The following is a 24,685-nucleotide window of genomic DNA, read 5'->3' on the forward strand; positions in this document are numbered from 1 at the left end:
TTACCTCAACTTAGCACCAGCAAGCTTGTTAGCTAGACAGTTAGCATCAGCTAACAATATTTACTTATTTTCAGTATGGTTATGAATAAACATTCATATCTGTCTACTCCGCTAGTTAATCCAAACAATATAAAAATGTATACTGTTGATAAACAATATAAAAACAGACGTCACATAGGGCTAAATGCGTAGCATTTTAATAAAACTGTTAACGTTACAGCAGTGGGGAATATGAACGTGCATGAGTTATTTTAATCTGTTATTTTAATGTTTTTATTTACCTAAAACGTAGAGACACTGATGTTGATGTGTCTGCATTCAAGCATTTCAGTGGGCTTAAATAGATCACCCTTTACAGCAGATTTAGTTCACAAACAACTGACAGTTTTGACCTAAATATGATTTTCAGTTACAATAATTAATCCTAAAATTCAACATTAGTAGCTTACTTTTAGCAGCATCAGTCCCGGTTCTTACTTCTGAATTCAGTTCACTGGAGACTCGCACTAAACGGTTCATTTGAATCAGTGAGTTGTCGACTCGAGAACAGCTACAATCGGATCATTCCAATTTGTGAATGAACCGATTTAAAAGGTTCATTGAAAAGAATCAGTTCGTTCATGAATCAGACACCGCTTCTGCGTGTCAGAGCACATGATATATTATAAGGAGTAACAATATGTTTTATGAAATGTAGTGAAGTAAAAAGTATGATCTTATGCTTTGGAATGTAGTGAATGAAGTAAAAGTAAAAGTTACTCAAAATAAAATTACTCCAGTAAAGTACAGATGCTTGAAAAATGTACTTAAGTACAGTAACGAAGTAAAACTACTCCGTTACTGTCCACCACTGCCAAAGCACAATGCTTATTGCAATTTATTGGATGGGAGGTGCCCTTCAACGTTCTGTCCATTAACTGAAAACAGGCTAGACTAATCGATTCTTGGGATTTAAGAATCGATATTGTTCCGTAAAAATGAGAATCGATTAAAATCGAGATATCGATATTTTTTTACCCAGCCCTAGTAAAAAGGGTGTTGTTTTACACTACCATTGAGAAATTTTAACCAAAGTATGTTATAGACTTTTCATTAAGACCCTAAAGAATCATATCAACTTCTGATGACCCCTTTAACATACTATGATTTGGGACATACTAAGGGGCCGTTCAAACAGAACACATTTTTCCATTCCAGTGCGCTACTTTTCCATTGTTTTTCTATGTAAACATGCACTAGACAGACGTGTATGACAGCATTTCACACATGAGCACTGAATTTTTAAGATGCCGTGTCATGTTGAAGGTAAGGAAGGCGATTTCGGAGAGGATAGCAATAGCAACCTAATTTGAAAGCATAAGATCCCACCCTCCCTGCAAATCACTCTCCAAAGCCACGCTTCCTACAAAACACATGAATGTCCACAGGCAGAGCAGAGGCTAACGATGAGAGACAGCGTTAGTGGAAGATTGAATGCATTGCTGTCAGATTACCTCATGTCTCGTTCACATCTCGCATTTTAGACACGAGGACACGTTCTGTGTTTGAACGGCTCCTAATTCTATTTTGAAATATTTAGTACGGATAGTATGTGAATTGGGACGAAGCATAAGGTTTCTGCGTAGATTTACCTATGACACCCCAGCATTATGGCATAGAGTTTTGGAAGATTTTGAAAGTTTTTACCTTTGGAATGACAGCGAATTGTGCACAGACCAGGATTACTTATTAGGAAATATATGATTTCATATTGAAGCCTTTTTTAGAACTTCTTTCTTATTTCTGCTGAAGTATGTTTAATTGTCATACCGGCTTGTCCTTCATAAGAAGACGAGGCACAAGCAGAAGCAAGTGTAAGCTCGTTGGTTATGTCATTCTGGCAGCAGTGTGCATGCAGTAAGCAGCACAGTCACCTGGCTCTCTCTCCTCCTAGATGATGGGCTTTATTTTTAGACTCCTAATCTGTTTCAAAAGTTGTCCAGAATCATCCACCAAGCTTGAGCAGCTCCCCTGCTGTTGTCAGCTTCATAATTGGTGAGCTATAAAAAGATTTAAAAAAAGACTGAATCTGCACTTTATGCACTTGATAGACTGAAGATGAGCTATAGTTACAACAGAACACACACCTAGAGAAATATCATATTGCTCTGAGGTTGCTCTTGTGTAGCGCTGGAGATAATGGAGTTCTGTTTTATTTGATAAATAACTACTAAAAATGTTTGTATTTTTGCAGATTTTGTAAATCTGCTTTCTCATATTCCATCCAGAGACCTCATCCATCCAGCCTGACACACAGCATTAGCTGAACATTTTCTGTTTGGCCAACCAAACTGCAAAACAGCACATTCTATACCCTTTTGATGTATTTTTATTAATTTATTTTATTAATTTATTTTTGGGTAATTCTAGTGGTGCAGAAATTACACGCTTCACCATGAAATATAATGTTTCTTCTAAAAGTACTTAGAAAAATATTGGAGATGTTTACTCTTGCCATTTAATTTCAAAATAAATGTTATTCAGTGTACGGTAATTTATAGTCACAAATCTATCTCCTCTTAGAATTTTTTTTTAATAGTGTGACATTTCACAACTGCCTTGTAATATCTCATAATTTCACTGACAGTATATATATATTCTCAATAAGGCTTAACATTACACAGAAATCTGATTAATATAAGCATTTCTAAATCATAGGATTTCTAGAAAAAAAATCAGTTTATGGCAATATCACTTTAACAGAACGCATACATAATCAGAATTAGTGTTGTCACGGTACCAAAATTTCAGTATTCGGTACCAATACCAGTGAAAATCCACGGTTCTCGGTACCAATTTCGGTACCAAAGCAAAGCACATTAATATAAAATGCCTTTGTTAATCAAAAATGTCATGATGTGGTCATTGTTGAAATCTTTTATTAAAGGGGACACTCCTATAGTACATTTTTCTTGAAGTGTAAATTCTGAAATGTAAATTCTGTCATCATTTACCTCAAACCTGAATGAGTTTCTTTCTTCTGTTGCTCATAAAAGACGATATTTTGAAGAATGTTGGTAACCGAACAGTTGACGGTACTCCATACTATGGAAAAAAAATACTATGGAAGTCAATGGCTACCGTCAACTGTTTGATTTTTTTGAATCATGATCGCACTGATTGTGCACACTTCCCACATGTGTATCTTTTTAATCACGACCATTGACTTGCACAGTGTCTGGATAGAATAGTTACACAATGCTACAGTTTAAAATCCAACTGTCAGTCTTTCCATGTTTGGGAGTAAAGGGGGAATTCCTTTCAGGCTGATTTGTTGAGACTGAGCAGATCCTCTCGGCACACTGCTGGAAGTGTACAAGAGGATAGGAAGAGTTAGTTTGGCATGGGCAGAAATAACAGTGTTGGCTGCTTTTTGGTGTGTGTGCAACTGGGAGAGTTTAAACTCTCTGTGACTGAGAAATAAAGACATCACATTATAAATGCTGCAAGCAGAGCGGCCACTTGTGTGTACAAGAACTATGGGTCCAAGAAATTGTGGGGAGCGAGACAGAAAGAGGAAGAGAGAGAGAAGCCTTCCTGAAGGCCAGGATGTTCAGCCTTTAGGAAGGAAGTGACCAGTGTTTCAAACACACAAATAAATGAGGTCATCCATCACTGTGTTCTCTACCCCACTGATTAAACCTCTTCCTTCTGGCCTGGGGCTCTTTCATCTAACCCTGTTACCCCAAATAAACACAAACACATGCAAGACTTGAGAACCTGCACACAACACAGTGTCTATCTACAGTATACTTACACAATTCGTAAGTGTTCGTCATACAAATTCATATGAAATCAGCTCATAAAATAGTTATGTTTTTCTCATAAGATTGGGTTGGCTTGAACTCAGTGCTCTCCTCTTCACATGAGTCTGAAGTGCTTTCTAGAGGGAATGTTCTCATGAAAGATTCACACAGCTCAACCTTATGTTCTTCCAAATTTCTGGTAAACACAAAATAAGACATTTTGCTGAATGTCCAAGCTGCTCTCTTCTGTACAATGAAAATTAATGCGGAATGTTACTGTCAATTTAAAAAATATATATACAGCTTTTTGTGAGAAGCAGACCCATTCTTTTATTTTATTTTATGAACTATCATTTTAAAAGGTGAAGTCTGTAATTTCTGCACTACTATTTGTGTCCGTTAAAGCATTAGTTCACTTTCAGAATAAAAATTTCCTGATAATTTACTCACCCCCAAATCCCCTCCCATGACCTCATGGGATAGTAAAGCATCCATTGGATACACACTTCAAAATCTTGCCAGAAATAGGTCATTTTTTTTGCTTGGTGTTTTATGAATACTGTGAATTTAGACATACTTTTCTTTTCACATACTATTTTTTGCATACTATATAGTATGTGATTTCGGATACAGTCACTGTTTTTAACAAGGAACAACGCAGCTGCCATTGGTTAAACTAAACTGAAAACCCTGTTTTGATAATAGGGTTATACTTGTCATAGACTAGGGTTGGGTACTGAAACCGCATGGTACCTATGTAACCGGTATGTACTAGAACCGAATCAGAATGCAGATTTCGGTGCCTCATTTCTAGGGCTGGGTATCGTTTGAATTTCACCGATTCCGATTCTGATTCTGCTTATCGATTCCGATTCTTATCGATTCCTAGTTTCGATTCCAATAAGATAAAAAATCCAATATAATACACTGATGTAGTTTCTGCATACTGGTCGACAAATATGAAAGAAGTCAGTTTCGGCTCGGAACAACCTTTTCTACAGTGGAAATACACGGAACGGTTCGAGAACGGACACAAACCGTGAACCCGTACCGCAACCTCTGTGCTCGCTCTTGCGCTTCGTGTGCGCTGCACTCAAACAGGGCGCAAGTTCTTTCCGTTCCTGTACTTAAATCGTGTTTGATCACATTAAAAGGCAAACGCAGGAATCGTTAATCAGAATCGAAATGCACGCGTCTTATCGAATACCCCGGTCCTTGGAAATTTGGAACCGGTTCTAAAATGGAACCGGTTTTCGATACCCAACCCTACTCATTTCGGTGCCACTTAAATGCTTGAGCGATCGATTGAAATATTTGTCCTCTGGTTCTCTGAAACGGACATAAGGATCACCGGCAACGCACGTGAAAAATTATTTCCCGACTAAGAAAATTCACGAATGCAAGTCGGAAAACTCTAATAATACAAATCCAACACATCTTTGTAGTAACGCGAGTGTCCATGTTGGATAAACAATACATTGTCGCAGTCGAGTGTTTATTGTCTTTGTTTTATCATTCAAAACGTTTATATCTTCTGTTTACTCAGTTACAGATAGCAATGCCTTTGTCCATATTAGGGATTTCCTGAGTTATATTCCTTCTGTGATACTCATGTGGAGTTTCTGCGCGAGGGCGCCCTCCACCGGTATCGTAAAAAACCCAAATTATACCCAACCCTATCATAGACGCTGCATATTAAACTGGGATAGGGGAAAGATTTTAACATCTAATTATACAAGTTTAACTTTTCTGACTAACAAATGGCAGTGGCAGGTCGTCCAATCAGATAGATTTCTCCAAAAACAATAGTATCTTGCTTGCCAGGGTGTTCTATATTAGGCTCAAATGGTGGAAAATCTCAGACAGGAAGTTTCCATTTGGTCTGCTGGTGGTGAGGGTCTGTCCTGAGTGGCTTGAGATGTGGAAACAGAAGGCTTGCTGAAAAATGCACAATGTGCAGTACAGCAGCTCACCACCCCAACACACACACACACACACACACACACACACAGCATCTATACCCTCACCCGCTCTAACAGTGGCTCTATCCATTAATACACAACCTGTCATGCATGACTAGCACTCATTCAACCAGTTATTGTACTCGGTTGTGGTGTGAACGGATCATAGAAATCATAAAAGGAGAATAAAGCCCGTATACAAAAGACTGTTGTGTCTTAGCGAGAGAAAACTCAACAGCCAGTCTGTGTTTGCATGTTATCCTATATCTTGAATTCCCTGTTTTAAACACTGCACCTGCACTAGTTTACAGTATTTTTTCAACTGCTTACACACATTTTCAAAACTTTGCCTCTTTTTTTTTCAAAACTTTACACACAAATACAAGAATTGCAAACACAAAATTTGGCAACACTGGTTCGCAAACTACGTTTCTTATAACTCATCCCCGAACTTCCCGCTGCCCTGTATCTTGGTCTCTCATTGGCTGTAGGTCATTTGAAAAAAACTGTAAGCAACACTTTAGTTTTCTGTAAATACCAGCCGTAGTTTCAATGTATCTGATGGATTATGTCTTAAAACAGGAAGTTCCTCTTCAGGAACTCGAGCTGCGTCAGAAGACGCTTAGGGAATGCCCTTCAGTGTGACCGGCTCTGAACCTCGTGTGTAATCAGACCAATAGATGGGGTCGTTTCTCGCAGTGCCGGCCCCACTTTCGCCGAGTCGGAGCCGCGGCTGTGCTCGTGGGTTTCGCATATGGATCCGGTGGAGGGAATGTAGACGGGTGCGTCCGTATCTACTTCCTTAACCACCAGATCCAGCGCCCGCTCTCGGGGTTCGGAAGCCCGCGCTGCGGTACTTCCCCCCTACCTTGCTTTTGGCGATATCTTCTCTCAAAAGAGTTGGGGATCTGCAGGCCCTGTCAGTGGCCCCGTCTTATCTTGACTTTGTGCCTGGTCTGGCCAAAGCGTTTCTGTTCGCTCGAGCGGGTTATGCTCCTAAGGTCCCTTCCTCTACACCACGGCCTGTCGTACTCCAGGCCTTCAGTCCTCCTCCCTTCGGGGATCCAGACCAGCAGAGGCTAAACTGTATGTCTCCAGTGCGCTCGTGGCAGGCTCTTGCCTGGGGTAACACAAGGGCAGGAAGCTAATCGAGAACAATGTAACGTCAAGATGAAAGCCAAGATTTTCTTTCTCTTGATCTAATCGTACAGTCAAAACAAATCACTACATGGCTACATAAAGAGCTTGGATTTTAAAGAAAAACATTTAGTGACGCCACATGTGGTGTAGCCAGGAAGAGCGAATTCTACAACGCTAATTTTGTCCCATTAGCACAAGCTGTCTTAAAATGGAAGTTTCCGTCAGATAAGCGTTCCTTAAAAGTATGTTTGACATCTCAACATGGTACTATTCACTTGCATCGTAACTTTGATACAAGTGATCTTTTTGAAGCTCTTGAGAGGGCTACTTCCTTTTCTGTGTGGAAGCATAAATCTGAATGAAAACCTTTAAAGAAGTCTCATATCCTTTGGATGGCAGCCATGTGTAGAATTCAATCTGTGGTATCCCTCCTCAAGGATATCCTTCCCATGACCTGCCAAACTGTCTCCTCTGACGGTAGAGGATATTTAAAAAATCCTTCATAAAATTTCCTAATTAATAACTTTGTGTGATGTGGATGTGTCAAGATCTGGGCTGCTGACTGAAAGGCTTTATTTTCAAACCTCACATGAACTGTATATCAGCACTGTGACTTTGAACAGGGCACCTAAAGAGATGGTTCAAAAATTACATTTCACTCAAATTAAATTTGGATCTGTTCATCATACAAGGCTATCGCATGGCTTCAAAATACAAAAGACTTTAGTGTCATGTGGACCACTTTTATGATTCCACTGGTCCCTATCAACTTTTATTGAATGGAAAAGAGCAGCATGGACATTTTGCTAAATCACTTCACATTCAGGTTCTGTATGTTTGTTAACATTAGGTAATGCAATAACTAACATTTATACATGCACTACCTTAAAAAGGGTTAGTACGATTTCTTAATGTTTTTGAAAAAAGCCTCTTCTGCTCACCAAGGCTGCATTTACTTGATAAAAAATATAGTAAAAACAGTAATATTGTGAAATATCACTAAAACATTGTTTTCTATTTCAACATATAATTTAAAATATATTCCTTTATTCCTGTGATGCAAAGCTACATTTTCAGCATCATTACTCCAGTCTTCAGCGTCACATGATCCCTCAGATTCCAGATTTTCAAATAGTTGTATCTCGGCCAAAGATTGTCCTAACAAACCATACATCAATGGAAAGCTTATTTATTCAGCTTTCAGATGATGTATAAATCTCAGTTTCAAAAAAATTGACCCTTATGACTAATATGATGATTTGCTGCTCAAGAAACATTAATTATTATTATTACTATGAATGTTGAAAACAGTTATTCTGCTTACTATTTTTGCTAGGGGAAATTGTGATACATACTGTTCCGGATTCTTTGATAAAAAGATAAAAAATACAAAATAATATATATTGTAAATATTATTTTTTTGTAACATTACAAATGCGTTTACTGGCACTTTTGATCAATTTAATCCATACTTGCTGAATAAAAATATGAATTTCTTACAAAAAAAAAATAATAAGACCATTCAACTTGGTGGTTGAATGGTACTGTATTTTTTGCAAGTTGTGTGAATGAAAAAGGATAACGTGTTACCGATAACTCTTTTTGCATTACACAAAAATGCAAACATATGTTTGAAGTGACATGAAGGTGAACAGATTACACAAATAGTGATTTATTTATTTTTTTTGTGAGTGTGAACTTACTCCAGAGTTCTGTGTACTGTTAGTCGCTTTAGTTAAAAATGTTAATAGAATATGACTGTATATAATATAACTGTAAATATCTCATCACATCTACATTATGCATTGAACTACAGCTGCCCAGCATCTTACACACATGCTGGCAGTTTATGAAGTGCTGCAAAACACACAGCTGGCCTTGTGCTGTTCTTCCCATGGTTCTCCTGGGGATATCCGACATGTGCAGCCTTGTGCAGTGTCCGTACATGCACAGCCTAGCCCTAGAGAGAAACCAGCATGAAGTCTCGCCCCAAAACATGCTTCAGTGATTGACAGGTGCTATAATGTTTAAGATGTGACAGTAAAGCTGAAGGGAATTAAATGCTGAGGATGTAACATCAGTGCACTTTCAAACTAACCTTAGGCCTCTGCAACATAAACCCAGGCTGTGGCATTAGCTTCTCAGGAAGCACTGCTGCAGGGGTTGGAGTCAAATGACAGGGGTGTAGAAGATAATTACCACAATCTCACAATGCAGTGTGCAGACCCAGGGCTGATGGCTCTCATGCAGTCGGTAATCAGCCTGTCGTGTGATTTAGTGGCCAGATTAATGAGATGATGGTGGATACTGATACAGACATTAAGCAGTCACGGTGGTTTGTTCCGGCTCAAGGACTGATGGGAGGTTTTCATGTGTGTCCCCTCAGGCCTCTCCAGCGGTCTATCACACAGCACAACTGCGTCTTCTCTTTTCTGACTCCTGCGTCAAACATAATCGCTGCCTTTCAGAATTAGCCAGTTTGGGTTCTGACATGCTTGAATGTCAGGATTCGATTTCTGGAATGGGTCTGTTCGGATATTGAACCTGACAGGTGGTTCCTTTCTGTGGTGGGGCTGGTCAATATATAGCAAATCATTTTTGGAATATTTGCGGTAAGTTTTTGACTTCTTTCATTTAAAAAAATTTGAATATTGCAATGATCTTAATGCAGTTTTTAGTATGTCAGTTCAGTTTTTATTTTGAAGTTGGCAACTTAGCATGAAATGAAAATTTACCATCTATTCTCTAAATGCATTTTATTGAACTTTTTTTATGAATGATTCGTTCACAACTGTCATTCAGATGTGCCTCCATTATTATTAATTGCAGTGTCCACATCTGAAAATCCAATCAACAACCGATGGACACTACCAAAACCCTGCATAAGTCGTTGCACTCAGATATATGTTCATTACAATACAGAAGAAAATATGGAAGAAATTTGTTGCGAATTTATAGACTATATGCTTGGCAAGTTTTCTTGCAGCTACACTGAACAAAAAAATGGGCAGTAAAAAGTTTTTACTCAGAAATTGCTGGTAAATAATTAAAAAGGAATGGCAAGTAACACATTGATTTAAACATTAAATTTTGACGTAGACTGAAATAGTATTTTCTTCTAATATATACTCCAATAATCTTTGAAAAATCACTTTTTACAGTGTTTGAGTAAGTTCAAAACAGATATTCGTTTGCATCATCATTAAAATTGTGAATTACAAAAGTCTCTGTGTGGCATTTACACAATTCTTTAATGTGTTGGTGTTTATTGCTATATATTATATAAAACAATAAAATAAAATAACATTTATTAATATCAATACTACTTTATCACTATTTTTTCATTCACTTAAATCTACTTTGCACTGGCTATTTGGACCTACTTTCGAAATTACATGCCACTCTAAAAACATTCAGGTGACGTGTTACCACAACTTAAATAAATGCATGGATTCAAATTAAAAACCTTTACATCAACTTTGATGTAATTATTGTCTAATTTAAACTGTTTCTGCGTTGTAGGGATAGTTCACTTAAAAATGAAAATTAGCCCATGATTTGCTCACTCTCAAGCCATCCTAGGTGTATAAGACTTTCTTCTTTCAGACGAATATAACAGGGGGGTGAATAAAGACCTTCTGAAGCGAATCGATATGTTTGTGTAAGAAAATATCCATATTTAAAACTTTATAAATTGTAATTTCCAGCTTCTCCTAACTGTTGTATGCACGTTCATGAGAGAGTGGCGTTCCAGCGGATGACATAGGATGTAGGCGTAACACAAATTAGAAGTACAAAATGAGGATTTGTTAGTGTTACAGGAACTTAATTGGTTGTTGGTTGAACATAATTTCATTAGAAGTTGTCATAACTCAAAACGATTTATGCAAACTGTTCCGTTCATTTTTTGTTGTAACAAAATTCTGAGACTGATTAAATTTCGACCTATAGAGCCCAGCCCTTGCCTGTGGTGGAAAACCATTGGCATGGCCCGACAGGGGTGTCCTCAAAGCTGGGGCTTTGCCCCTGTCTGCCCTGTAATCTCACAGTCATCACACGGCACACATACTGAAAGGCCAGTGATGATATCAGTCCAAATTCCTCTTCAGCGGGCAGAAACTTTCTCATGGACAAGGAGAGTGTTTAACTTTCCACCATGAGCTGCAGACGCTGGGTTCTTTCTTGTCTGGTGCTGCTGATAAGGAACTATTTTGATGAGTTTAAAGTTTAAACTTTCACTCGGGTTTTGCTAGATTCAAGATTTATGAACTTCTGTTTGACTGTGTGTTTCTGTGATTTATATTTTTCACAGTAGCTTCCATCATCACTCCATCATGGGAGCTTAAAAGAGTGGTGTTAAATCTGTTATGTTAAGAGTAACCAAGAACAGATCTGGAGGCCTTCCCGAGGGGTGAATGTATATCCCAGAATGACTACCTTTGCCTCCATGTCACTCCCTAGACAGAGCAAGGGCTTTTTAAATAAAAAATGAGTTGCAGAAGAATATCGAGTGTTTGTAACTGTGCCTCTGCTGAATCAACTGCACCAAAGCAAAAGAAATGAAATTTTCATCTGAGTTTGAAGTCAGAATTGAATGTGATGAGATATGTGAAATAATGCGAAGACAATAAACTTGTCTTTCTATTGTTTTGTCTTCACTGGATGCATGCGAAAGCAAAAACACAGATGGACCATTGTAGTCATGTATAATTGACTCTTATGAGCTATTAGTCAGTCAAAAAGACCCACAAACTGACAAGTTATTGTATGAGTCAGTCTTACTCATGAATTACTTAAGTCCATCAGTGCAGTTATTGATTTAACATCTGACTCATTTATGACGTTGGATGTTTACTGTATATGACAATTTTGAAGATAGTCATAAAAAAAGTTGTACAAATATGTATATATATATATATATACATACATATACACAATTCTGTAGAAAAGTTGTTTAATTTTTGCTTAATATTTGCTTAATTGTATTTTTTAACAATCAGGAGTCATTAGGAGTCATTCTCTGCAGTATTTATAAATATTCAACTATTTTACTCTTTTAAATAAATTTTTAAACAATAAATAATATCTTAAGTCATATTAAATTATATGTTTCACTTTACATTTACACATTAGGCAGATGCTTTTATCCAAAGTAACTTACATCAACTGAACTGTAGTAGAAATGCTCAGGCATTAAGATAAACCCCAAACCAGATCACTTAAATGAGACAAAAACAATTTTTCTTCAATAACAAACCTGAAGTTGATATAAAAAACTGATAGCATGAAGACCTGACCTGACCTCGGCCCAAAACGCACAAACAGTCTCAGGTTGGATAGATCTCTATTCTGTAGAAATGCAGGCTGCACTGAACTGACATCTTGACAAGCAGTATTCAGTGAATGGAAGAAAGCAGAAAGAGTGTCGGTTTAGTGCTCTTCAGCTGCTGGTTGCATGCTGCAGTGATCTGGAAAACACTCTGCTCAGGCTGTGTGGGAATATGCAGCGGGAAGACACACTGATGATGGCCTCTCACAAAATTCCTGCTTCGCCACAAAGCAGCACTTTTAATGAGAGGCTAGTGTAAAGCCAGTGGCTTATAGGCTTAATCTATTGACAATAAACTTTTCCACCCCCACAGTACAAATCTCATCTTATCGATGAGTCTCATCTTATCTTATCGCAAAATCAACAGATAAACACTCGGAAACACATCTATGATCGACAGAGCCTTCTGGAAATCGGCAGTGAGTACAAACAACAGCTTTCGCCGGTGACTACTGAGAAGCTACGAGGCCTCTGTCTGCTGCTGAAGCCGAACCCTTACATCCCCCCGTGTGCAAACGGTAAGGACGCGCTTCGCGAGCTGTACATCGCCTTCAGCGAACAACAAACCAATAACCCTGACGTCTTTTTCATAATAGCCGGTGACTTCAACCACGCAAACTTAAAGACAGTGTTGCCAAAGTTCTACCAACATGTTAGTCACCAAGACCATCACCACACTTGCAAACCAAAAGCCGTGGATGACAGCAGAGGTTCGTGGGCTGCTAAAGACCAGAGATGAAGCATTCAGATCAGGAGATAAAGCAGCCCTCAAAACAGCAAGAGCCAATCTGTCCTGACTTTGTTCATCGAAAAGAATCAAAAAAGAAAAACACTTCCACACTTTCCTCACTTTATTACGCAGCACAACAATTTTTAAATAATTATAAGAGTAAATATTCCTTGAGCAGCAAATCATCATATTAGAATGATTTCTGAAGGATCATGTGAGACTGAAGACTGGAGTAATGATGCTGAAAATTCAGATTTACATCACAGGAATAAATTACATTTTAAAATATATTCAAATAGAAAACAGCTTATTTCAAATTGTAATACTATTTCACAATATTACAGATTTTACTGTATTTTTTATTAAATAAATGCAGCATAATATACTTCTTTTAAAGAAAAAAGTGTATAGTGTATATTATAAATAATTACAATACATTTAAATCTAAATATAATAATTAAAAACAAATTATTTTTAAGCAAGCTTGGTGTTACTGAAGTATTAAATGTACATTTTTATGTGACGTATAAATGTGTTACTAAAAATAGCTTCTGTTGTTGTGTGGAGCTCATGACAATATTGGCAAGAATTCTATCAGAAAAAAATCCTTATTGTTGAGCCATGAGGCAGTATACAGCATATATTGTGCAGTATGCAGTGAGCAATGCGCTAGTGTCCCATTCCCTACATTAGTCATGAACCTTATCAGCACAACAAAGCCTCAACTTTGAAGAGTAACTGTTTGAATTTGGGATTTCCTGGCACACTGTGCAGTTCTTTTGAGAATCCACCTCTCTCTTCATCTGGTTTTCTCTCTCTCTGTAGCTGGCAGGTCTAGGGAGAGGCAGGCAGCATGGCTGAACCCAGACGCGACAGCACCAGCAGCCTGCAACGCAAGAAGCCGCCATGGCTAAAACTGGACATTCCCACCGCTCAGGTGTCCGTGGACGAAGCTCCAGCTTTTGTTCAGGTACAAGCACCGTTATCTACCTCATCTTAAGTGCATAGTGTACCTCTGGTTTCCAATCCTGTCCATGTCTCTCTTTTGCAGCCCGTGAAGAGGCATGGTTTCCATCGCAGCGTCAGTATGCCTGTGGAAACATCTCATCTCCCCTCTCCTCCACATGACCTCTTTGACCCCCGGCGAGCTGCTTTCCAGCGTCAGTCTTCAATCACACAAACCATCAAGAGGTAGGAGAGGCATTACATGTGGCTGTTACTCACATCTGCTCTTAAAAAGCCATTAGGTTTGAGATTCACATCTTTTCCAAAGGTCGAACTCTGTTCCGAAACCTAGTAAGCTGTCTCAATAGACATTTTAAAGCAAGACTGGTCTAAACGGTAGTACAAGACAGCTTGTTTTGGCAGCATTGTGTGTGTCCTTTGAGAAGTCAATCACATAATGCAATGAGACAACCTCACTAAATGCTGGACGAAGTGAGAAAAATGTCATAATATTTATTAATATATATTTAATTCATTAAATTTCACAGAATGTCTGTAAAAACAGTTTTTTCCCTAATATTTGTCTGCTATTATGTTTATGCTTTTAGAGTGACAACCCTTACGAAAATTAACCACGGTTTCTATCTGAGTTAGGATGCTACTTTAAAGGTGTAATTCACCCAAAAATGAAAATTCTGTCATTAATTACTCACCCTCATGTCGTTCCAAACCAGCAAGACCTTCGTTCAACTTCAGAACACAAATTAAGATATTTTTGATGAAATCCAAGAGCTTTCTGACCATAAGGACATTGGTAAAATAGTCCATTTGACTATTGATTCAACCTTAATTTTATGAAGCTACAAGAATATTTTTTGTGCGCAAAGAAAACGACTTTATTCAACAATTTATTCTCTTCCGTGTCAGTCTTTGTCAAATCTTTGCGCACAAAAAGTATTCTCGTAGCTTCATAAATTTACAGTTGAACAACTGATGTCACATGGTCTATTTTAACAATGTTCTTACTACCTTTCTGGGCCTTGAACAAGTCAGTTGTGTTGCTGTCTATGCAGGGTCAGAAAGCTCTCGAATTTCATCAAAAATATCTTAATTTGTGTTCAGAAGATGAAAGAAGGTCTTACGGGTTTGGAACGACATGAGGTTGAGAAATTAATGACAGAATTTTCATTTTGGGGTGAACTATCCATTTAAGATACATTAGCAAAATTTTGGTGAAATTTCACAAGCAAAAAACAGGTCTGTTGTCTATTATCAATATAGAGAACTATGAAGCACAGCTGAAACAAACCAAACAACTTTTTGTTACTCAACTCAGCGATCTGCATGACCGACTTGCACGCATTGCCAAATATGTGTGTGAAATTCCCAATAACATGTATTCCTATTGAAATGACTAGATTTCGTATATGTAAAAATTCGTCAAACAACGGTGAATGTAACCAATTCTTTAGAATGCAGCTCACTGCATTTTGGAACAAAGCTAAATGACTACACCAGCATTCATTTCATAGCATTTTAATCTTGTTGTAGGAGTTTTAATTGGATGAATGCGCATTAATGTAGCCCATGATCCTGCATACTTTGTTCTCGATCTTGCATCTGTGAATCGAGTGTGATTCTGCAGTCAACACTGTAGCACCTTACTGGTTGCAAGCCAATGTTGCCAGGCTTTTTTATGATTTGTTTGCTGAGATTGTTTTGGGTTGAGCTGTAATAGGAATGTGCATGTGATTCCTGTGCCGGAGGGTTTGAAATTCCTCATTTCATGGCTCCATAAACCAAATCTGAAAATAACTAGTGTTTGTGGGCCTGTTTACATGGTTTCTGTGTAGACGACTTGTTTTGTGTATGTCTGTGCATCCTTTTGTGTATGTGTGACTAGCACATGTGTCTCACTCATATGCTACTCATTAACTCTTTACACTAGTTTGCTGATAATGACCTAACCCTTCTGCTGGAATACTCTGCTTCTGCTCATCTTGCTAATCTTGCTCTCTGGCTCTTGTTGATCTGTTTTCCAGTTCTTCTCCTTCACTCTTTTCTTTTTATCTTTTTCTCTTCTGCTTCTTTTCCTCGTCCTGTTCTTCCTCTCCTGCCGCCCTCCATCCTCCCGGGCCGTCCACAGCAGCAGGAAGGTGCACTTTGAGAGGATTAACACTGTGCCCATTAAGGGTCACCGTGCAGGGCGGCACGGTTTCAGACGGCATCAGTCCCTCTCCAGAACCCTGCTCAGGTACAGCGGAGCGCAGGAGGCCTGGCGAGGGAGCTCTCACACACAACAAACACACAAGGGAACCTGTTCACGTGGCACTGTACCATCTCTCGCTCAGTCAGCTTCAATGTTACAGTTGTAATAGTAGTTGTTCCCATGTGAAAGACCATCCATTGCCATTTACAGTATACATACTCACAGGAAAATAAGGCACACAAGCTGCCACTAACTAATCCTATATGCTATTTAACTACTAATATGTACACTTTAGGTAGTAATGTGTAGCTTTATAGTACTAATATGCACCATTTAGGGGTAATAAGGTACAGCCCCAGTGACAGCTTTTGTATAATTTTTTGCTGAGCAGCATTGTGATGTAATAATATAATATTGATAGTTACATTTTAAAATTTTTATTGTCAGACCTAAAAAAAAATCATGGAAATTGTTACAATCTTAAGTTGTGGGAAAGTAATGGAACTTTCTACTGTATAGTGGATATTTATTTTCCTAGTTTGTGAATGCAGTCCAATCTGCAAAATCTTTAAAAAAATAAAAAACTCTTGTTCTGTAATTACAAATCACTGGAAAAGTCATAAAAAAAAATGGTGGAAATGTGTTTGATTCCAAAGAAAATATTAAAATAAACAGTTTAAGCAGTTTAAGGTTTAATATATATTTTATGTACACTATGTTCAAAAGTTTGGATTTAGTTTTTTAGTTTTTAATTGATACCTTTATTCCACAAGGATGCATTTAATTGACTAAAAGACATTTAAGACATGTATAATGTTACAAAATATTTGTCCTTTTGAACTTTCCATTCATTAAAGAATCCTAAAAAAATCTTTTAAAAAATCACGGTTTCCACAAAAATATAAAGCAGCACAACTGTTTTCAACACTGATAATAAAAAAAAAAGGTTTCTTGAGCATCAAATCAGCATATTAGAATGATTTCTGAAGGAAGTGACACTGAAGACTGGAGTAATGATGCTGAAAAAATGTTGTTTTGTTTTCACAGGATTAAATAACATTTTAAAATGTAATGAAATACAAAACTATTATTTTAAATTGTAATGATATTTTCACCTCTTCTTTTAAAAACAGAAAGAAAAAACCACATTGACCCCTAAATTCTGAACTGTAGTTTAAAAAATGTGTATGCTGTGTATTTTTACTGCTTAAGTATTGGTTTGTTAGCTTAGCAATATGCTACACTGGGAACCCTGACACAAACTCAGACTGGTTTATGACAGTTTTTGTATGTCTTGAGGTTTTCATCGGGTTCCGGCTTGTAATTAATGGAAACATATAGAATGAATGACTATGAAAATTTGAAAGCAGTTGTAAGCAGACATGATCCTTCATGTTTGAGTCAGAGCAACAGTAAGCATTAGCTAAAAGAGACAGCACTGGCTAGCACATAAAGTACAGCCATGTTTACTGGTCACTTTCTGGTTTAATGCCTCACAGACCTCCAGCCAGAAACTGCCAGAGGTCACCCATTGTGGTGTTTGAGTCTATAATCTTTCTGTCAAAAACTTTATTCACTTCACCACACCACTATTGGAATCGTTCTCCATCAGTGCATGTTAAATTGGGAATGATTTTGTCTGAAATCACTGAATGTTTGTGAGTTGTTTTGTTTTCACATGGTTGTGATTCTCAGCAGTTGTCATGCCGTTCATGACTTCAGTCTTCAATCTTTTGTTAGGTACAAATGAGGATTCTTATCATGACATGCTTTCACTGTCTCTGACCGTTATGATTTCAACACGGCTCATTGTTGCCATTCTTCAAAACTGAATTGAGCTTATCACAGAGAACATTCCAATACTTCATACCGCTATATGAGCCCACGGCACATTCATCTTCAGTTTTCTTGTGCGGTTTGACACTGTGCCCAGACTCTTTCAGATGAAACAGAATAAGCCACAATTTGAGTCATGTTTGTTGCCATCTCGTGAGTCAGAAAGATGAGATTAGATTGCTCTCTGTGTGGTGTGATGCTGATCCAGGTGTTCTAGTGAACAGTGTCCTATTTATAGACACCCAATGTAGTTTATACTGGACAACAATGGATAAACAAACCAGTGTTATTTTAATTTTATTTATATACCATTATAGTATTTATTCATATTTTACAATCACGTATGTGACCCTGGACCTCAAAACCAGTCATAAGGGGCAGTTTTTTTAAATTGAGATATATATCATCTGAAAGCTGAATAAATAAGCTTGATGTATGGTTTGTTAAGATAGGACAATATTTGGCCGAGATACAACTATTTGAAAATCTGGAATCTTGAGGGTGCAAAAAAATCAAAATATTGAGAAAATCAGAAATCAGATCAGAAATACTTTATTAATCCTCGGAGGGAAATTAAGTTTGTTACCGCAGCTCCAAAACACCAAGATAAAAATACAAATAAAAATCTATATGCAAGAAATAAAAATAAAACTACTAAGATTTAAATAACTATACAAGTAAAAATATAAAATCGCAGTTAAAGTTGTCCAAATTAAGTTCTTAGCAACGCATATTACTAATTAAAAATTAAGTTTTGATATATTTACGGTGGGAAATGTACAAAATATCTTCATGGAACATGATCTTTACTTAATATCCTAATGATTTTTGGCATAAAAGAAAACTCAATCATTTTGACCCAAACAATGTTGGCTATTGCTACAAATATAACTGTGTGCCTTATAACTGGTTTTGTGGTCCAGGGTCACAAATACAAATGGAGAGAAATACAGTATATGTATTATTTACATCATATACATCATATAAGCATAGTCCAGTCTTGAGGAGTTTATTGTTGATCTAAAATATAATTTGTAAATCTATAACTTCCTGGACTTCACAATTTCCAAACATACCACTTACAAAAAAAAGTACTCTGATAACCATAGTTTCTGCTAAGATGTCATGGTTATTTATTAAAGAAAATTAAAAAAAAAAAGTAATCTCAACTAATCTCACTGTCATGAAACAAGAAATAAAACATAATGATAGAAAAATTCTGACACTGAATGGGCTCCCATATTAATTATTATCAATTATTATTACTCCAAACCAGTATATTGATCATTTCTTTATTGATATGTTTCTTTTTTATTATTTGATTAAAGAATAATACAGTAGTATTAATAGTAGTAATGATATTAAAAATGCATAAAATATAATAATAATAATATCATTATTAATAATATTAATAATAGTTGCAATTAGGTGTGTTTCCTTAATTTATTCTGCCTGTTCTTTAATGAGCTAATGCACATACAGTTGAATGGTTAATAAAAAATATTTATGGCCAGTATATTTTCTAAAGTTACTGGCTATTGGCAGGTGTGGTAAAATGTTTTAGGCCCCGACTATAGCACAGTGGTGATTCATTCTGTATCTCAAAACCACTCCTGTTCTTCAGAAAATATCAAAACCTATTTATGGATTCATGACAGTAACAACAACTCTATTATTTTGTCAGAAACTACAGTTACCATGGTGCATTTTTGTAATGGACCACCCCAGAGTATTTTTATTTCATAAAATGTGATTATTTTTGTGGGCGAGGCTGCAGTTTGCTGGACTGCTGAACTTTCTGTTTTTATTTTATACTGGTTTATATTGATTCATCAGTTTGACTGAAACACGAGTCATAGTTGAACTTGAAAACATGTCAGCCGTTTGACATTATGAAGCAGATGTTTCCCTAGTTTTTCTTTTTTTTGAATGACACAGCCAAGCAGCTGTGCAGACGGGTCGGACACCAGCCTAATGTTCCTCAGTGTGTATGTGTGCTTGGTTTCATTTTTGTGACAGGACTTTACTCTAAAGCATGCCTGGGCATGCCCCATCTCTATTTCCTTAGAAGTTTGTTAAAGTTACCTCACCCAAATTTCCTTGATCTCATTTGTACCCAAACACACATTTGTGAAAACTACCATTGCGGTGTCCAGATATTGTGCAAGAACATGCTATAGCGCACAGCTGCAGGGAAACACGAGAGAGTCAGGGATCGCATGTGATCTGTGGAGCTCAAGCTGAACAAGGGTTGTGTCGATCGCTCTCAGGGGCACGGCAGACTGGTTCGGGGTCAGTAAGGACGGCGACGCCACGCAGAAATGGCAGAGGAAGAGCCTGCGACACTGCAGCCTGCGCTATGGCAAGCTGAAACCTCAGGTGATCCGTGAGATGGAGCTGCCCAGCCAGGACAACATCTCCCTGACCAGCACAGAAACCCCTCCGCCTCTATACGTGCCCTCATCTCAGCATGGCATGCAGAAGGTACAGTAGCAGACGTTATCACTGGAATACTTTGTGTGCACCTGTTTTTCTTTTTAACGGTGCTCTCTTGGTTCAGATTGTGGACCCGTTGGCACGAGGACGTGCGTTTCGCATGGTGGAGGAGGTAGATGGCTACAGTGTGCCTCAAACTCCCATCACCCCCGGCGTGGCATCCCTCTGCTCCTTCAACAGCTCTCGCTCAGGCCTGAACCGCATCCCACGCAGACGCAAGCGCGAGTCTGTGGCCAAGATGAGCTTCAGAGCGGCAGCAGCTCTGGTCAAGGTGAGCATCATCAGACCCTGTGTTTCAGGTGACTTTGTACTTTTCTGGAAATAACAGACTAGTTTTTGGTCTGGTTTGGGCCAGAGGTCAAGTCATTTGTGTAGCACATTTCACACAAAGCTTTGCAAAAAATCATGATGTTAATGTCTATAACATCTTAATATCTTCATGCCTTCTTAGTCAGATTTAGCAGGTCAGAGCTGGAAGATGATATAGTTTACATCTTGTGATGATACAAGCAATCAAGCGGTTGAGATTTGCTATATAGTGTGTATCACTCTGCGTGAGTAGGGGAGCGCGGGGCGCAAAGTAATGCGGAGTTAGTTGTAACACACGTGGTTTGAATATTTCCACATATGCTAGCATAACAAAATTTGCGGTATTTACTTGTTGCCATATCAACACTATATAGAGAAAAAAGTGTGCCAAAATTAAAAAATCTTTTAAAGATATCACTGAACATTTATTTTAGTATAGTAAAAGTACATTTCTGGCTCAGTTTTTCTCAGTTTTTAGTATTCATTTAAAATGAGGCAAGTCTGCTATTATTTTAATCTCCAATCTGTTATTTAACACTTTAGATGAGAAACCACGAGAAACAGGTGAATAAAGACTGACATTCAATGTTTAATGTTCAGAAGTTATTATTTCAAGAAACGTAAAGCATTTTGGCTTCGTGTATGTGGGCCGTCCCAAGCATGGTTGCAATGTGTTCATTGTCAAACCCCAAAATTAGATTATTTTTCATTCTTAAAAAACTGCATTATTTTATTTGAAAAAGTTAATCATTTTATTTTATTGGCAAAATATTTGAGTTTGTCTTGTATATATCAAATAACATTTTAAGCTATCATACAGTCATGTTACAACGTGCCCCTCAGATGTTACAATGTACCCCACCTACGGGGCATGTTGTCACATTTCACTTCCATTTTTTGAGGGTAAATTAAAAAAAATGTATGCACTGTAATTATGAAACAAAGCAACGTATTTGTACTAGACAAGTGTAAAACTATTGTGGATAAAAAAATGATAATCTCAACCCCTTGTGGATTTACACAAACTTGAGAAAGTCAAAAAGTGTTACGTTGTGCCCCGCTCTCCCCTATGTCCAAATTTATATAAAGAGCTGGACAATAATGTAGTTACATTTTGCGACAAAATAAACAACAAAGTATGCAGAGATGTAATGGTTTTTTTTTTTTTTTACTTAAAATGATATTATAATTGACCTTAGTCAGGGTAGCAGCAACTAATTTTTGACAGGAATGAAAACGAGGCTGTGAGGGACTGAAGTACAGTCATACATCATACCGACTGTTCATCTGACAAAACGTCTTAGTAGACAAAAACTCCTTAAAACAGTTTTAAATGTTGTGAGCTGTGCAAATGATGTGATCTAAGCTCTTTATACGGTGCGTGATATTGTAAAGACTGTAACAGCCTTGTTTTCATCTGTGTTAGATTCAATATGGCATCTAACCTGATTAAGGGTCTATTAACCGTTTGCTAACTCATGTTAGACATGTTTTGAAACGTCCCACAGGAAGAAATTCAAGATTTAAACATTTTTGGAACAGCGCAACGCATTTAAATCTGCGGTTTTAGCTGAATAAAATTGTTTAATAATGCTAGAACAATAGGTCTCATTCACTAATAATTGCGTGAATTATTCATATTTACTGTATACACACAGGAGAACTTCTCATAAAAAACAAATTCTGCCTAACTCGCAACGCATAATTACTCACAGACATTCGTTATTAATCTCATTCTAATGGTAACGAATTTGGTGTTTTCTAAACAAGTGGCTATGTGACTGATGTAGGGATATGCCGGTATCAAATTTTCATGTTGCGATTAATTGCTGATGCTTTTATTATGGTATACGGTATTATCACGGTGTTGACATTTTGTTTAAAAAAAAGTGCTGACATCCAAAACATCTTCATATAAGGGTCTCTACAGTGTTTCGTCACTCTCTGTGAACATATGGCACTCTCTGAATGTGTACTCTTGCACGATGAGCGCGCACACAGCAAGATCATCAAGCAATGCCAAGTGTGCCATCCTCAAAACCAGTTCAAACACATCTTATTCCAGACCTCTCATTGGTAAGCTGTACAGCTTATACGTGCATCTGCGTTGTTATACAGAGAAACCTCACAGCTTGAGGTTTATATCCCTGCTTTTCTTACACTTTCTCTTTATATGATGAAATATATTTAAGATGAAATGTTTATGTATAAAATGTAATCTTAACACGATTATAAAGCCATCCAGAGTATGTGTTTGTGTGGTTTCATACATTTTTTCATAAATTTAGAACAAATTTTAGTACTAAAATTTTTGATTAATCATGATTTGTTTGCAAACATTCATATACAGATTTCACAAACAGTTTTTTGGTTAGTGAATGAGACCCACTATTTTAAAAATTAACAATTAAATGACTGCAAATTAATTTATAGTGATTAACCAATATAGGTTTTTCAATGGCCAATGCTGGTACTGATTAACTGGCCTGGCCGATGTATACGTCTGTCACTATTCCCTGCTGACCTTGGAGCAAATGTTGGTGTTCAAACATAGTTTAATTCAAAGCATGACCTTCAAGGTTTATATGCAGATTTGTGGAAAATTGCCTACATCCTGTCTCAGCTTCTTGGTTCATTATAAGTGACAGAGCAAAAAAGTTGTACTGTATTGTGGGATAATTTCCTGAACAAATGCGCAGATTCTCCACAGACCTACATTAGAGCAGAGCAGAAGCTTGTCTGATAATGTCGAATTAGAGCAGCTGCTAAGTAGGATTGTTCAGTAACATTTGTAAGGTGGGGCTTAGCGAAGGGTCATCTGAGGTTGTTTGAGTTCATGAGGACACTTCAGATAAATCAAATGTGCGCATTCAATCTTAAAAATGACCAGTAACATGAAGCAGAATATACAGGTCAAAGGTCTCTTTATTCATAATTTTTTATTTTTTTCTTAGTATATGTAGTCTTTATAGCAAGTACTTTTCTACTGCTCTAACTATGCTGATAAAGTGTCTGTTAATGTGTATTTTAAGGGTCGTTCGCTGCGTGAGGGCACACTAAGACGAGCTCACAGGCGCAGCTTCACACCTGCTAGCTTTATTGAGGAAGATGTCGTGGACTTTCCAGATGAACTCGATACATCGTTCTTCGCCAGGGTAAGCAAACCGGAAAAAAATCGCACATGCATTTGCTTTTGGGAGACTTTTTCGAGTATGTGTGTTTATGGTGTGTCTGGCCTCAGGACGTCCTGATGCAGGAAGAGATGTCCACCTTTCACGATGAGGTGTTTGAGTCTCCATCAGACTCCACCATGAAGGACGTGGACAGCAAACAGCTGGATGAGTCGGAGCTGACGGGCAGCGCGCTGGACAAGAGCGAGTTAGAGAGGAGTCACTTAATGCTGTGAGATTCACAACACGTTTATATGAAGTCATTTTTCCTCCCACAATGATTGTGTTGCGATATCAAAACATATTTTATAGTAGACGATTATTAGCTGCAGAGATGCTCCAGACACTGTATTTTAACTTTGTTTAAAATACTTTATTTTAAAGTATGTGATATCATTTAATTACAGAAATATATCATATAAATAATTCAAAATGATTTTAAAAAATATATATATTTTATAATTATAATATTTTTATATAAGATTAATTAATATTTCATATTTTAAGAATATTATTAAAATAATATTAAAAGGAAATTTTTAAATATACTGTATTTGTTACAGTAAACAAAATTGAAAAGTGTATATAAGAGAAAACATATGTGACCCTGGAGCACAAAACCAGTCACAAGGGTCACTTTTTTGAAATTGATATTTATACATCATCTTTAAAGCTGAATAAATAAGCTTTCCATTGATGTATGGTTTGTTAGGATAGGGCCATATTTGGCCGAGATACAACTATTTGAAAACCTGGGATCGTCTAGGATACTTGT

The 24,685-nt window shown here is 37.2% G+C and overlaps 1 protein-coding gene and 1 long non-coding RNA gene across 2 annotated transcripts in view; one reads left to right on the forward strand and one right to left on the reverse strand.

The window, feature by feature from the left end:
* Window positions 1-12,853, reverse strand: part of LOC107672494 (uncharacterized) — a 14,159-nt gene extending 1,306 nt beyond the window's left edge. The window contains exons 1-2 of the long non-coding RNA XR_001632323.1: window positions 12,843-12,853; window positions 12,140-12,143 (exon numbers count right to left, since the gene is read on the reverse strand). This is a non-coding gene — a long non-coding RNA (uncharacterized LOC107672494). The remainder of the gene's footprint in view (window positions 1-12,139; window positions 12,144-12,842) is intronic.
* The window catches only part of LOC107672493 (inactive rhomboid protein 1-like), a 72,002-nt gene that overhangs the window by 32,451 nt on the left and 14,866 nt on the right, over window positions 1-24,685 (forward strand). Inside the window, exons 2-8 of the mRNA XM_016465706.1 lie at window positions 13,770-13,915; window positions 13,997-14,136; window positions 16,037-16,144; window positions 20,206-20,419; window positions 20,496-20,702; window positions 23,773-23,895; window positions 23,982-24,142. Of these exons, the coding sequence (XP_016321192.1) occupies window positions 13,799-13,915; window positions 13,997-14,136; window positions 16,037-16,144; window positions 20,206-20,419; window positions 20,496-20,702; window positions 23,773-23,895; window positions 23,982-24,142 (1,070 nt within the window). The 5' untranslated portion in view covers window positions 13,770-13,798. The remainder of the gene's footprint in view (window positions 1-13,769; window positions 13,916-13,996; window positions 14,137-16,036; window positions 16,145-20,205; window positions 20,420-20,495; window positions 20,703-23,772; window positions 23,896-23,981; window positions 24,143-24,685) is intronic.

This window comes from Sinocyclocheilus anshuiensis, unplaced genomic scaffold, assembly GCF_001515605.1.
Source record: "Sinocyclocheilus anshuiensis isolate Anshui unplaced genomic scaffold, SAMN03320099.WGS_v1.1 scaffold1430, whole genome shotgun sequence".
NCBI lineage: Eukaryota > Metazoa > Chordata > Actinopteri > Cypriniformes > Cyprinidae > Sinocyclocheilus > Sinocyclocheilus anshuiensis.